Raw genomic sequence first — 15,989 nt, 5'->3', positions numbered from 1 at the left:
CATATGGCCGATTTAGGCGGTTATCGGTGTTTCACACTGGATGCGATTCGCATGTCGATCCGATGAGTGAGACAATGCTATTCGCGTATTATAAACATCCCGCTCGCACATCAGAGCGACGTGCGAATCTCATCCAGTGTGATAAACTTACATCCACATTCCACTAATAAGCTTCATCTGCAGTATTTCTTTGGGAGTTTTGATCGACATATAAGGGTGTGTTTCACTGTCTCGACTGGTCATCAGTGATCGCAGGCAGTCAAGTCAATATAAACGCGCCCTAACCAGCAACTTTCTTCTACCACTATCCGGCCATACTATAATACTGTATCAGAGCAAGCGTACCCACCTGAGTATATTGAGTAAGGTGCCACGTTGTCCTCAGCTGCTCAGCGCCTCATCGTCGAGGAGGGGAACCTTGGCCACCTCGAAGAAGATCTGGTGGGAGTATTTGTTGCGGACAGTGCTGATGGCAGATTTGGGTTTCTTGTGCAGGGATGCGTTCTGTTCTAGGACTATCGGGAGGATTTCTTGAAATGTGTAGCCTGGAATAAGTGAAAAGTGAAGTATTAATACTGCCCTCCTAAGCTAAAAAGCGGTATTTGCAAAAAAAAATCATTGAAAATACGTCCTTTTAGCTTAGGAGGGAAGGACGTATTTTTAATGGTTTTTTTTTGCAAATACCGCTTTTTAGCTTAGGAGGGCAGAATAGCATATCTTATTGAATTAGACCCTTGCGTATAATAAAGCAATCTGCAGTGAAAGGGTCTAGCAGGCTAAGCGAACAAGAAGTGCCCCCAACGACGGATTTGGTCATTCTTTCAGGTGGTGTACTGGCAGGTCCTAAGAACTCTCTATGCTTAATATCAGTCCTCGATCTTCTTTTGTTTTCGAGTTATTCAGGATAATGTAAAATCATCAGTGTATCAGTGAAAGTGTCATATTTTGTAAACCTTTCAAGTTAGATTAACCAAACAAAATTATATTTGACAACAATAAAATAGACTACAAAATGAATATGTTTAACCAGCATCCAGCATCATGTCTTTATACTTCATTATAAAAAAAAAAACATTTTATTTTTCTTCTCATTATTTTTTATACTATTCGCGGAGGTACACCTACAAAAAAAATATGCATGAGTAGCCACTAATACCCACTATATACACATATAAAAATATTTGCATAAATCTTCGTGCGTCATGTCAAAAAAAAAACATTATCGAACAAGGAACTCGGAAACGGCTCTAACGATTTCGATGAAATTTGCTATATGGGTGTTTTCGGGGGCGATAAATTGATTTAGCTAGGTCTTATCTCTGGGAAAACGCGCATTTCTGAGTTTTTTATGTTTAGAGCCGTTTCCGAGATCCTTGTTCGATAATGTTTTTTTTTTTGACATAACGCACGAAGATTTATGCAAATATTTTTATATGTGTATATAGTGGGTATTAGTGGCTACTCATGCATATTTTTTTTGTAGGTGTACCTCCGCGAATAGTATAAAAAATAATGAGAAGAAAAATAAAATGTTTTTTTTTTTTATAATGAAGTATAAGGACATGATGCACTGCCGTCAAATGGTAGAACGCTGCAAGTCAAAAAATGCAGTTTTGAGAAAAACGCATTTAAAGGTTTGAACATTCCGGCCTTTGAAACACCCATTTTTCATAAACTTATAAGGTTGAAATTTACACAATATATACCTAAAAGTGCATTTTATATAGCCGACTAATGAAAATTTTATAAATTAGTGTATTTATTTAAATATTAGCCATAAAGTGTTTTGCCAATAAGATCCAACTAAAAATAATTTATAGAAGTTCTTAGCAAAACGCTGTAACTCTATAGTTACATCATTTTGCCATAATTATTTCCTAGTTGCATCGTTTTGGCCTTTAGGTTATAACACATAAAGTGATTCATTGAAAAAAGAAAACATTGTAAATGTAATTCTTAAAATGGAAATGTAATTAAAAAAAATTTTAATTAATTAGGTTATTGGATTTTTTAAACTTTCAATTTTGATAAACGATATTAATATCAGTTTTTCAGTCTCTTGCCGCGTTTTGGCGTATTCTATACACATATTCTATAAACATATTCATTTTGTAGTCTATTTTATTGTTGTCAAATATAATTTTGTTTGGTTAATCTAACTTGAACGGTTTACAAAATATGACACTTTCAATGATACACTGATGATTTTACATTATCCTGAATAACTCGAAAACAAAAGAAGATCGAGGACTGATATTAAGCATAGCAGTTCTTAGGACCTGCCAGTACACCACCTGAAAGAATGACCAAATCCGTCGTTGGGGGCACTTCTTGTTCGCTTAGCCTGCTAGACCCTTTATTTTTAAACTAGATTCTTGTACAATATTCTTCACGTCGATTTCGCTTTAACTAGCTGGCCCCGATCTCTGACATAGTAGACTTTGTAATATTAAGGCGTTGGCCTCCAGTGTAAAGAGCCGCTGCCGTTATTTTACTATCCGAGTGTTGTACTAATGCATTGTCTAGTAGACACTGTTTTAACCTTTTGGACGCCAATGACCGATATATCCGCACCGCAGGTCCAACGCCAAAGACGGATTAATCGGTCACAGACCACAGAGCAACATAGACCTACGTGCATATGCATAAAGTTCAATTTCAGTTTTGACACTTCGGTGACGTGGCGTCCGAGTAACAGCTTTTGTGTTTGACACGGCGTCGAAAAGGTTAACACAAACTAGAGTTAACTAGACCATTGCCTACCTGTATAGTATAAGAGTACGAACCAGGGCTCGGAAACCGGTATTTGCTCCATACAAAAATACCGGTATTATTACGTTCTTTTTCGTTCTTTGGTTTATTATTTCTTTTTTAATTGGACAATCTGATAACACAAATTCGTTACCTAAATACATGATCCAGTCTTACGTAAAAAGCATAAAATAATTCAAAATATTGGTCTATTTCGGGGTTTTTAAAAAATACCGGTTCCGAGCCCTGGTACGAACGTCCAGTGTCCGAGGGATTTCATATGCAGCGCGATGTAAAGAGCCGCCACCGCCATCTTGCTGTCTGAGTGTTGTACTAAAGCGTATACACTGTTCTAGCACGAACTGGGCTATTGTCTATGTTTTCATTGATAGACGTCCACTGTATTAGTTACCTGTATAATATTCGAGCGTGGGCGTCCAATGTCCAAGGGATTTCATACGTAGCGCAATATAAAGAGCCGCCGCCGCCATCTTGCTGTCTGAGTGTTGCACTAAAGCGTAGTCTAGTAGACACTGTTCTAGCACGAAGCGCGCCAGGGTCAATGTTGGCATTGACAGACGCGCACACTGTAACATCAGAAAACTTAATTTAAAACCCCTGACAAAGTTTTAACAGCGCCATCTAGTGAATTAAAACCTATATAAGAACAATCAAACTCAAAATCAAAGAAGTATCAAAAACAAATCACAAACACCTTATTAAACAAATAAGTCTCCCGCCGCGTCTGTCTGTTTGTATGTTTTCGATAAACTCTAAAACTACTGAACGGATTTTCATGCGGTTTTCACCTATCGATAGAGTGATTCTTGATCAAGTGTATAATTTATCAACCCGTGCGAAGCCACCGGGTCGCTAGTTATTAAATAATTTGTAGAGCCGCAATCGTAGCTCCTAAGAGCCGCTTAACGGCGCTGACCCCTGAGTTATGTAAATGTAGTGTACTGACCCGAGCATAGCGACGCAGGAAGCGGTATGAGAGCGGCACGCCGAGATCGAAGTCCACCGTGCGGAGGATGGTCATCTCCATTTTGAGCAACTGGCTGAGTGTGTACGCGCCATCGCAGATGTATAGAAAGTCGTCTACTAGAGGGGGGACGCGTTCCTGCAAGTAATTACATCTTTATTAACACAACATATTTATATTTAATATAGAATATCAGTTACTCCTCATCATGCATTAGCATGACGATCTTGCGATAGGTAGTCAAGTCAAGTAATATCAGTCACACAAAAAAGTACATTTTACACTGTTTTAAATAATTGTTACAGTTGTCGTGCATAATTATTTTTCGTCGTATTTTCACGGAATCGTACGATTTCGTACGTGTCCTGCTATTTCAGTCAGTCTCGGCACAAAAAGTATTGAGGTTGACTGAAGTAGCATGACAAATGCGAACGTTTCCGAGAAAGTACGATGGAAAACAATTATGCACTACTTACAACATATTTACAGATGACAAATGATTAAATAGAGACTTGTAGGCCTTGTAGCACGTTTATTAATAAAACGCCATTACTCGTGAAACATCACCGAAAGACATAATTGCAACGTACAATCTCAAGTTCCATTCGTAAAGGACATTAAACAAAATATATGCATAAAGTATGAAAATAAAAAGATTTTATAAGTTAAAATTCATGGCTGAATAGATGTGTTGTGAGTGTTGTGACGCGTACTACCAAGTAACTGCAAAGTAACTGAAAACGCATCAGCAAAGCCAGCATAATCATATTGGTCTTATTTTCATATGAAGTTAAATAGTACCATAGAAACAGGCCACACAAATTGTCACCGTCATTTTAAGAATCTCTATACTAGTTTTACCTGTATAATTTTAAATTACGGAAACAATACTACAAATCAGCTGTCATATTGTATATGACAGCTTATACCTTCCCCAAACCGAATGGCAAGGCGTGAGATTTTTACCAAACAGCTAACTAGCAGCTGAGAGCTTAGGGTGCATAAGAAATGAATACGTTGTCAGTCTGACCTTTCAGTGAGGGGTGCCATTGTGTAAGACGGACAAAATCAGAGCATTGCATGGGTGGTTTTCAATTTGGCACATGAGATTGGGGTGCAAATATAAATTGGGAGTCTTGAAGATGTTGCATCCTTTGTACTTATTTGATCATGAATAGCCCTTATTTACTTGTAATAAGAGTTATAAGTAGACAGTGAATTGTATGGTGGTAGTTGGTGATATGTTTGTGAAAAAGGGAAGATTATTTAGACGCGTGAAAAAATATGAAGTGTAAATAATTTGTCAGATGTTTCCGGTAGTAATCGGTATCGGATGGAGAGTGACATGTCGACAAAAGAGAACAGTACGAAATGAAACAAGAGAGAATGTAATAAAGGGCACTGAACTCAACGACGGAAACTCTTCTACTAGTGTTTTCTAGCTTCGTCATGCCTATTGTTCTCAATAAAGAACACTCAAGTTGTAACAGTGTCGTTAATGGCTCCTCTTCACGTTGGGCCAACGCCAACGAGGGACGCAGCCATGCGGTAGATTGAGATAGCAATAACACTTGCTCCCTCTAACGCATAAATGCGTCCCTCGTTGGCGTTGGCGTTGGCCCAACGTGAAGAGGAGCCATAACATTGGGCAGACACCGGAAGTTGTGTATTAGAATGCTTAGACAGTACGAGACCAGGGTTAGTTAGTTTCGGGACAGGGCACACCGGCTGTGTGTGCGTAGACATACACGTGCGCGTGCGCTAAATTGTTTCGAGCCGTCAGGCGTGGCTCACTCCGCGATTCCGTAGCTTTGCTACAGGTAGCTAAAAGTGCATCCGTTCGGCCCCAATTTTGGGGTTTGCCATGAGCCGCGCGTGGCGCTGTCGTCACCTAGCGGCCATATCTGTGCTGATCGTAACAGACGCGTTTTGTTAGAGAGTGAGTCTTCTGTACCTAATAGTACTATTATTTATTCTGTGGAGCCGTGCCCACACGTCGGACACAGATGTAATTTACATATCTTAATTAATAGACCAAAAATAATAACTAAGCCAAACTGGCGCTGGTGGCCTAGCGCAAATTTAGACACGATGTATTTAACCTTTTGACCGCCAAAGACGTCAACTGACGCGCGCGGCTACAGCCCAATATCAACCTTCGTGCATTCCAGTAAGTTACACAATGACACGCTATCCTATTTCTCTTCCCTATTCTTTGCTATCCTTATTCTGTAAATTTTCTTTCCCTTTCATCCTTGGTGATGATCTCTTCACACCAAAAGCAGTCGCTGGTCACTGTGTCGTCATCCCTGCGGCAGATATGGATATTGCTTAACACTTACGTCAAACTTGGAAGCAATGAACAGCGCAGAAGCCCCAAGTAGCTGCAGCTCCTCCTTAGTAAGATGCTCCTTCTCCGCCTGCTTCATCGAGGACTTGGTCAAGTACAGATCCACCAGCTTCACCGCCAAGTACAAGGTCTCGTGGTTCAGCTCGAAGCTCTCCTGGACTTCTACCATCCAGTCTACGAGGAGCGCTCGCATCCAGGAGGTGATGCCTTTCATCCGGGTTAGGTAGTCGTCCACGGGGAATAGTTGCTGGAAAAGTATAAAACCTATAAAAGTTGGCAATGAGCATGTAACAGAAACTGTCCATAGTTAATGTCTATATTAGGAAACTAATTAGTTAATATTTTTTGAAGTGAAAACTTTTTTAGCGGCGTTGTGCACTTTTTGTGATGGGGAAAAAGAAATGTTAAATTCGCGACAGGTCACGTGACCGACAGATTCGACACATTGAAAATTCGTAAGACGGACACGTGACCTGATCGAAAAACTGTTGCAATGTCATTGAGTTTTCACTTCTGCCGACACTCCCGGAGTGCAACCCGTTTTTTAGGGTTCCGTACCCAAAAGGTAAAACGGGACCCTATTAATAAGACTCTGCTGTCCGTCCGTCCGTCTGTCACCAGGCTGTATCTCACGAACCGTGATAGCTAGACAGTTGAAATTGATTCACAGATGATGTATTTCTGTTGCCGCTATAACAACAAATACTAAAAAGTATGGAACTCCCGTTGGGCGAGTTCGACTCGCACTTGTCCGGTTTTTTGAAATAGCGTAAAAAGATAAGCTTTGAAGTTTCCAATAAATAAAAATACCTAAACTCACCTCTCTATTTTTTAAATAATTGAAAATATCCATAGCATATTGTGATACTTGGAATACATCATTCCAGTTCTCCTTGTCGAAGTCCGCGACTCCCGCCGGGGCCTGGTGGAAGTCTGTCTCGTCGTCCAGGGATTTGTTGGCTGTGCTGTCGTCCAAGTTGACTTTGTCTAATTTCTCGCTGATTGCCTTGCATTCTTCTTTTGTGGGGTCTAAGGGGCTTCTGTAATGGTGTAATGTAGTGAGAATTGAAGCAAGATTATGTGAATTAAATTGTATTTTCTGGGTATAAAACCCTATATTAATGTTTGGTGAACTTCAATTTTTTGTACAGGGCATTTTGTAGACCGTTAGCCATATTGTGCGAGGTGATTAGGTAGGTCATACTGAACAACTTTTTCTATGAAAATAACTCCGAAACACAAAAAGAAAATTTCCATACCAACCATACCATATCCAACTTCCCAAAAATGGCTAGTTGTTCAAAAAACGCCGTGTATAGTACTTTTCAAACAGTATGGGCATGATGACAGATTAAATTTTATTTAATTCCATTCCGTTCATTCCATTCAGATGTCATCTTCATACAATTTGAAAAATACTATAATTATGTGAGTAGATACTTTTACAGGCCACTAATACAAATAGAAACTAGTATATATTAAACAAACAAAAGTTAATTATAATAATACTGCTGACCAACTTATGTTTGTCTTACAAAGTTGTTGATTACAGTGTGGATGATAAGTATTTAAGTCAAGGTTTCAGTTTATATTAAAATTTTTATGATTATGTGAAACTACTACCATTAGGAATTAAAAAAAAAAGAATGCAAATAGTGCATCAATTTTCATCCAGTACTTTTCCTCAAGATAATTAAATAAAGTTAAATTTCACAAGCTTAACATATCATCCAAATGAAAAATGATGGGCATAAATTGAAAGGATGTTTACAAAAACAACATAATTAACTGCTTAGAGCGGTTGACACTTTTAAAAGAACATTGTAAATCGTTTCAGGTGTCAACCAGTGTAGTCAGTTATGTTGTTTTTGTAAACATCCCTTCAATTATATCTTACATATTTTCTAATGCAGTCATATACAGTGAAGGCTCTCCAGAAACATCACTCCTCATTGATTTAGCAGAGTTTGATGAGTTGCTCTGATTCTGACTTTGATTTTCCTTCAAAACCTTTTTCTCAATGTTCTTGAGGATGCCGTTCTGGGCCCGAGTCGCTACAGGCTTGGGTGGGTCCTTAGCAAAGTGCTTCTGTACAGACTCTAGGGCATTGGTGGCTACTCTTTGTAGCTGTTTTGTCTTTGATGTTTTGCCATTTACTGTGACTTGTGGTTTGATGTTCTAAAAATAATGATTTAAAAAAGTGTTATCATAAACAAAACATGTGCTTTCTTTGTGGTAACACAGTAGTTAACATTGTTAATGCATATTTAGTTAAGTTTAATTGAGATCAGTTGAGAATAGTTTAACTTCAAAATTTTTGGAGGGAAAGTTCATTGACCTGTGTCAGGATGTAAATATAGCCTTACCTCATGATCATTAAGTCCAATAGTTATTAATCTACATCCTTAGTGATGTGTTAAACAAAAGAAGTCAAGGAAACCAAGAAATTGAGTACCCTCTCTATACAAAAAATAACAGAAATATATTTTGTTTAACCTTAAGTGTAGGAAGCATTTTAGACTCCACTGTGACCTTTTTGAGAGGCGCTGCTTTGTCTGGGGCAGCGGATTTGTTGAAGGCGTTAGTAAGGTCCCCGAACGCCGCTCGCTTCGCCGTCGCATCCTTCAGGGGACTGTCGGCCTTCCTCTTGTTTGGCATCTTCATACTGTCTTTGTAGCTTTTCAGAGTAGCCATCTGCTTACTCCTCGTCGTGATGCCATGACTCAGGATACCGTTCAAGTTTTCATTGACGCCGATTGGCTTAGATGCCAACCTGGTTGGCGCCATTACGCACTGAAAAACGGTAACCAATTCACGTGCACTGCTCAACGTGGTATTAACACTAAGCACACAAACAGATAAATATAATAGAACACGTATGATAAATGTAAACAAGGCTTTCGAAAATCTCACGTCTAACCGTCTAAAAATGGAGGCAAAACAAGCGAACGTCGCCCGTTGAGACAGCGTCAAACGGTTATCTAACGATTTGTGAATACTCACGTTTCTAGACGGCGGCGGCCGTTGTGTATTAGTTTAATAGATATTTAAGGAGTTGCACGTCCCGATTGTTTGCTAAGAAGTGTAAAATATTATCTAAACTTAACGAAAGTCCAGCCTGAAACCGGACTGAACTCCAACAACCACAGACAGAAACCGTTGCTTTAAAATTCTATTGGGCATCCATCTGGCCAATGGCAGTAAAGCTTGTGATTTAACGCTCCAAACTACGGAACTTAAGACACACATACTGAGAGTTTGTAATTGTTTGTAATTTGAGAAAGGATTTGTATGTATGATTAGTGCACTTGTTAAAAAACACAAACTGTTTTAACAAAAGAATTTACGTACAGTATTTTTGCTTTTTAAAACAACAAAATTTAGTTGTTTGTTTTTTGTATGTGTCCGTGAAACGAAACGTGTAGGCACATTCAAAGTCCAGCCTCTAGTTAAAGTTAGAAAGAGCAGTCAGACAATTTTATGCTAAAGTTATGAGACTTTCTGAAAACAAATATAAAGAATTTAAGAATTTGTATGATTTTAGTGCAAATTCAATTAATATGTCCTTTGCCATTGAATTTGAAGTAATTTGTTACAAATTTTATTTTTCTATTTGGATAGTATATATGTTTCAGAACGGTCAATATGGTGCCAGTGTAAAGCATTGCCCTTAAATTATTAATTTTATTCCCATGCAAAAATTGAAATGACTATAGGGGTCATCCATTAATTACATCACACGTTTAGGGGGTGGGAGGGGGTCAAGAAAATGTGACATATTGTGACATGTGGGGAGGGGGGAGACACAAACTTTGTGACGTCACTTTAACTTCATCAGTAACCGAAAATTTATTTAAATTATTTTATTCGCTGTACATTTAAATAACAAGTTTTTAAAACGAAAAACGTTTTTATTCGTTTAATTTTCTTTCCTAAGCAGTTTTGGGTTATAAAATTACTAATATTTATATCGTCAAAAATATTTTGATAAAATATTAATAATACTTAGGTACTTACTTAATTCGATTTGGCGATTTCGTAGAAAAAAAATGTGAATTCACACTAGGGGGGAGGGGTTTGCCAAATGTGGCCAAGTGTGACAAGGAGGGGGGAGGGGTCAAAAAACCTAGAAATTCGTGTGACGTAATTAATGGATGACCCCATATGTCAAATGTGACGTTCTACGGCAAAAGGTACCTTATGGCGGTTGGAGCTTACGTCGCATAGCGCCGCAATAATATTGCAGCGGCTTTAATAATAGCGTAAGCGCCAACCGCCATAAAGTACCTTTCCACGTGGGACGTCACAAATAAGTATTCATTTCACGTATTTATTCTATTTTTAAAAAATCTACAGAATTTCACGTATTTTTATTGTATTTGTAAGAAATCCATTCTTTTTTTGATATCAACTTTCGTTTTCAGAATAAGTGATCTAAATATTCATAGATTTTGACCCAAAAAATAAACAATAAATTCCTTAGGTACAAACCGGAACTCTTGTATACCGGTGGACCTTATTGCAAAAAATATAAGGTCCACCTATGTACAGTTAACAGTGTGGGCGATGGGGGCGATGGTACACTCTTTTAAAGCTTTGCACCAAGTTACCAAACACTTTGTAAAATGTTTACTCGGCTCGACCTTCCGCCGTTCAATCCAATGAAGGGAATTGGTGCTTTTCCTATGGCAACATTTTGTAGGTACAACAATTTGACAGTGACGGTGACACTAATAATGATGACAGAAGATAAATAATACATTAAAATACCAAAACTATTCTTAATTTTTGTTAAAAAAAATTGTATTTACATTTAATTTAACCTGCAATAGTGCTTTAATTAATCCTAGTATTCTTCGCTATAGAAGTATTCCAACAAAGTTTAGTTTTATATAATGCTCGGAGGAGTGAGATTGCAAGTTACTTACACTCACGAAAAGACTTGTTTTGCTTATTTAAGTTCTAAATACAGCACCAATAATGAACAGGTAGGTACAGTGCTTGACTCCGACAGCGTAGTCCTGAAATATTCTATATAGTAGCTGTTTAAATCAGATACTTAAAAGTTTTTAGGTTATTCCTTTGTTTTTGCAATTTCCGATAACAAATAGTACGTAATCTTAATAGGATTAAATATTCTTCAAGGTTTTATATATATTTCATTAAAACTAAAAACTTTTGTTTTTGTTAATATATTGTTAGTGTTTTGGGTCAAAGTCAAAGTCCAAAGGTTTTCTGTTGTTGATAATTAATGCCTTTCTGCAGGCGTTCCGTTCTTTAAAGTAAAAGGAACCATTATTTATTGAAAAAGTATTATATTGTAGATATTTCAATTTATAGTACACTTGGTACCTAATCAGATACCTGGATTTTTACAAATGTATGTATTTTTTTTCATAACTGTTAATATTGAAGCAGTTCTTTTATAATATTTCCAGGGTCAAAGCATCCAAGTGATCTTTAAAGACCGTCAGCTCCTGCTATGGGTAGTTTACAGCAACAGCGTGTCAGAGGGGCACCTAGCCTGCAACCCGATACATGGCCGTCTGCTCGGCTTAGATGAGGGGACAGAAGTGTTTGTGTCTCCGTACGGGGATGTCAAGGTGCTGGACGAGCTGTATATAGATACCGATAGTCCTGATGATCAGGAGATATTGGTAAGTTAATGTTGAAGTATTTGGTTTTAAATGAAAACTGCAACATAATGGGTGTTGTGAAAAATAACTTTTTATATATTCATATATTCATATTCCTTTATTCAGTAATGATTATACATTGTCAAACAGATAATAACATTAACAATAATATGTACAGATAGTAATAATATAAATTAAGGTTTGGTCAATTTAAGTATTAGCTATTTAAAAATTCAAATATTACATCAGTTTTCAGAGTTTCGGTTCAGATCCTGGTCAATATAAGTCTAGCCAAATATTACAATTTGAAAGATAAAAAATAAAAAATAAAATAATATTTAAAAAAAAAAAAAAAAAAAAAAAAAAAAAAAAAAAAAAAAAAAAAAAAAAAAAAAAAAAAAAAAAAAAAAAAAAAAATTAAATAAAGGTAATAAATAAAAAATGCTGCACTAATATGGGACACAACACACAATTATGCATGTCTACGTTATTTAACTTCATTCGGATAGAAATTCAGAGACGGAATAGTAGGCCTTCTGTAACAGCAATGATTTTAATTTTAGGGCAAAGCCCAAGTGTGTCTTAGCGCTTTTAATGGTAACAGGGATTTTATTAAATATTTGCGGACCCAAAACATGCAAGCTATTGGCCGCCTTAGCAAGCCGGTGCTTTGGCACATCCAGGTCGTGTTGTCTGCTCTCGTGATAACGACCGCTTTTCCATTTTTTCTTACTGAACGATTCGAGATTCTGACGGACGTACTTGCCAACTTCCAGAATGAAAATAGATGGTAATGTCAGGATTTTGAGCTGTATGAATAACTGCTGGGCCGGCGTGTCCGGAGCAACGCGTGCTATTTTTCTAATGATTTTCTTTTGAATAAGAAATGGACGATCCCTGTCAGCAGCTAGGCCCCACAGGTCAATGCCATATGTTAGTACGGAGTGGCAATAAGCGTTATAAGCTATTAAAAGGTTTTCGTTCGATAGGATAGGCATGAGACGGGTTATTATAAAGTAGGCAGAATGGAGTTTCGTACACATCCTGTCAATATGCTGTTGCCATTTTAGACCACAGTCAAAAGTGAAACCCAAAAATTGGACATGGTCAACAATCGGGATTGTAATATTTTTTACAAGTACTGAATTAGTCTCAGCAGGTTCTTGACTTTTCTTTAAGTTGAACTCGACTAGGTTGGTTTTATCGAGATTTAGGAGCATTCCATTTACTGCAAACCACTCAGAGAGGTTATCTATAACGTAGCGAATGTTTGCCAGCAGTTGATCTCTGGTGTCGGCATTAATAATGGCGCAGATATCATCAGCGTACATTATAAAGTCTACTATTGGCGAGTCAAACGGAAGGTCATTCATTAGAATTAGGAACATGTTATTTCCAATATTCGACCCTTGCGGTACGGACCTGTTTCCTATGGGGACAAGACTCGACTTCTTATTGTTGACATCAGTCGATTGCTCTCTGTCACATAGGAAGGAATTGAGCAACTTGAGTACAATGCCACGGACGCCATAGTGTTCAAGTTTGTTTGCGATGAGATTGTGATCGACCAAATCAAAGGCACGTGACAAATCAAAGAAGACAGCAGCTACGCGTTTCCTGCTCTCGAGGTGTTCCAATACAGTTCGCTTCAAAAGGCGAGCGGCTCCGGTTGTGGACCTACCAACTTGGTAGGCGTGCTGCTGCTTACAGAGTGCGCCGCTAGCCATTAGGAACTTGGTTAGTCGGTCGCACAATCCCATCTCAAACATTTTCGATATCGCCGGGACTATTGATATGGGCCTATAGGATTTTAGTTCTCGTTTAGAGCCTTTTCCCTTATACACCGGCGTTACATTTATCGTCTTGAGCAAAATGGGATATTCCCCTCTGCATGCGGATATATTGAACTGATGGCACAGTGCATGCAAAAAGTTGCAAGGAAGCTGGCGCAAAATATATGTAGGTAACCCATAAATATCTCTTGTGCCTTTAGGTTTGATTTTTTTAACTATATTTAGTAATTCGGCAACAGTGAAAGGTGCGAAAAACATTGTTTTTGCCACATGCGGTACGTTCCTCCGCAAATTAAGCATGGCCATTGCTATATTCGGCTTCTGTGGGGTGTCGCGCACAATAGAAAGATAGTAGGTATTGAGCGAGCCAGCTAACTGAGCGTCTGAGCCGGTCGGGCCGCACACCGCATGCCGGAGCACGGCGAGCGCATCTCCGCCCCGCGACCCTTTGTTGGTTTGGGTTTTAATCATACGCCACAGGGACTTAGAGGTGTTAGCACCATCACTTATAGTCCGGTTTAGGTACGCTTTCTTTACTCTTTTAAGAAGGCCATCATGTTTACACCTGTAGGACAAGTATAAATCCCGTAAACTGCTATTTTCCGGATAAAAATTTAATAACATGGCTAGGAGCTGTAAAAAGCCTTTGCTGTCACTTGTTTCAGTGTTGCACCAAGATTTATCTTTACTTAATACTGGTACATTTCTCAGTGGGAAAAAAGTGTGAAATTTATGTATAAAAATATTCAGTAAGCTATCAAAACCTGCGTTATTATTATTTAAGAGCGTTAACCAATCTATTTGATTCATATAGTTTATGAAATTAGTCAATTTTGCCTGAGATATAGGTCGTTTTACGCAATGGCGCGTAGTGCAGTCCTTATTGGAGGCAGGTATGTTGATATCCACACATACCGCGAAATGATCACTTATTGCCTGTACCATAGGATGAGTTTTGAATTGACCAGTCAGTAAGTCAGTGTAACCGTGGTCTAAACACGACCTGGATGTCCCCTGGACTCTGGTTGGGAAATTAACAAACGATTTTAGATTAAATAATTCCAGAAGGCCTAGTAATTCGCGTTTCTGTTTCGATCTTTGTAGTAAGTCAACGTTCACATCACCCATTATTAAAACGTGAGAATCTTCATTAATTGTTATGCTTAATAGTAGCTCTAATTGCCTAATAAAAACATTAAAATCACCTTCAGTATTCGAACGATAGACACATAAGACAATTAGATTTATTTGAATTATATGAACGGCTGCTATTTCTATGTGCATTTCTACGGAAAACTTACATAAGTCGTCCCTAGTTAATATTGTTAAAGCATTGTGTGCGTAGATACATACTCCACCGTGCTTACGAGTCTGGCGACAAAAGTGAGATATAAGGTCATAGTTCTCAAAGTTAAGTACTTCAATTTCATTCAGCTCCAACCAATGCTCAGTCATAAGAAATAAATCACACTTAAAGTCCGATTGAAGTAAACACTCGATGTTGTAAGTTTTGTTGCGCAGGCATTGTACATTTTGTTGAATAATACGAAGTTGTTTACATTCATCCCGCCGGCGTTGGATAGAAACAGTTAACGGCGCGTGCGTGTTAACAGCGCGGTCATCGTTTTGTGTTTGTTTGTGACGCACAGGTGAACCGGTTGCAGTTGCTATCGGCCCATTTGACAATATCTCGTCTCCGCTCCCTATCGCATTAGCGCGCTGTGTTTGCATATGCGGTAGCGGGGGAGCGGGCGGGACGGGACTACGCTGTTCTGCCGTTGACGTTCGGGTCACCCCGCTGCCTGCGGGGTCGCACAAGAAACCACTCCGCAACACGAACGCGTGGGGGCCATACCGCTGGCGATTTAAAACACTCGAACAAATTTTCAGGGATGCCTATAATGAATGAGGCATGCCTAGTGGAGTTAATATTACGTTTCTCGACATAATATTCAGCGCAATTTTTGACTTTATTTAAAAACTTTTTTACATTTTCCTCAGTTGTATCTGGCTGGAATGACCATGCCTGAATGTATTTGATTCGTTCAACAGTCTTTATCTCCTCGTCCTCCTCTCCGGCTCCTACGATTACCTCACGTTTTTGGCGACGCCTGTTCTGCCTACCGGTAGGTTTCCTCCAAGGTTCATCGGGTTGTTGGGAGTTAAGGTCGTCATTTATTAATGAACCCGTGTCACAATAGTCCTGAGTAGGTGTGTTTAGGACTTCTAGGGCTTCACTCGCATGTTTCGTGGCCGCACTGGCACTGACCGGCGTACTCGTCCCGGATCGGGTTGACTCAGGAGTTGCGCACCGTTCTATGTTGACAGGCTCACGCACCTCATCCGTGCGTCGCTTTCGCGCAGCGCTGGATTTGTTTTGTATCGCTGCTGCTGCGTTTAGACGCGCTTTACGGACCGGGCGCTGCAGCGCTGCCGCGGTCGTTGTGGCAGTCGTTGGTGGTTCGCGGGTAGTC

General features: G+C 38.8%; 2 protein-coding genes across 2 annotated transcripts in view; one reads left to right on the top strand and one right to left on the bottom strand.

Annotated features, from left to right (window-relative positions):
* On the bottom strand, window positions 1-9,253 carry LOC134664045 (G2/mitotic-specific cyclin-B3). Its single transcript, XM_063520613.1, has 8 exons — window positions 9,090-9,253; window positions 8,583-8,879; window positions 7,984-8,264; window positions 6,907-7,126; window positions 6,079-6,333; window positions 3,719-3,874; window positions 3,164-3,338; window positions 1-545 (listed from the first exon to the last, which is right to left on the bottom strand). Exons 2-8 carry the CDS (start codon window positions 8,871-8,873, stop codon window positions 382-384), a joined length of 1,542 nt encoding a protein of 513 aa, XP_063376683.1. The 5' UTR covers window positions 8,874-8,879; window positions 9,090-9,253; the 3' UTR covers window positions 1-381.
* A 1,566-nt stretch (window positions 9,254-10,819) lies between these two features.
* LOC134664039 (peroxisomal ATPase PEX1-like) overlaps window positions 10,820-15,989 on the top strand; it is a 34,071-nt gene continuing 28,901 nt past the window's right edge. Inside the window, exons 1-2 of the mRNA XM_063520603.1 lie at window positions 10,820-11,074; window positions 11,525-11,743. Coding sequence (XP_063376673.1) covers window positions 10,982-11,074; window positions 11,525-11,743 — 312 coding nt within the window. The 5' untranslated portion in view covers window positions 10,820-10,981. The remainder of the gene's footprint in view (window positions 11,075-11,524; window positions 11,744-15,989) is intronic.

This window comes from Cydia fagiglandana, chromosome 4 (genome assembly GCF_963556715.1).
Source record: "Cydia fagiglandana chromosome 4, ilCydFagi1.1, whole genome shotgun sequence".
NCBI classification, from domain to species: Eukaryota; Metazoa; Arthropoda; class Insecta; order Lepidoptera; family Tortricidae; genus Cydia; species Cydia fagiglandana.
Note: the sequence above shows the minus strand (reverse complement) of the source record. Positions and strands in the feature narration are given on the sequence as shown.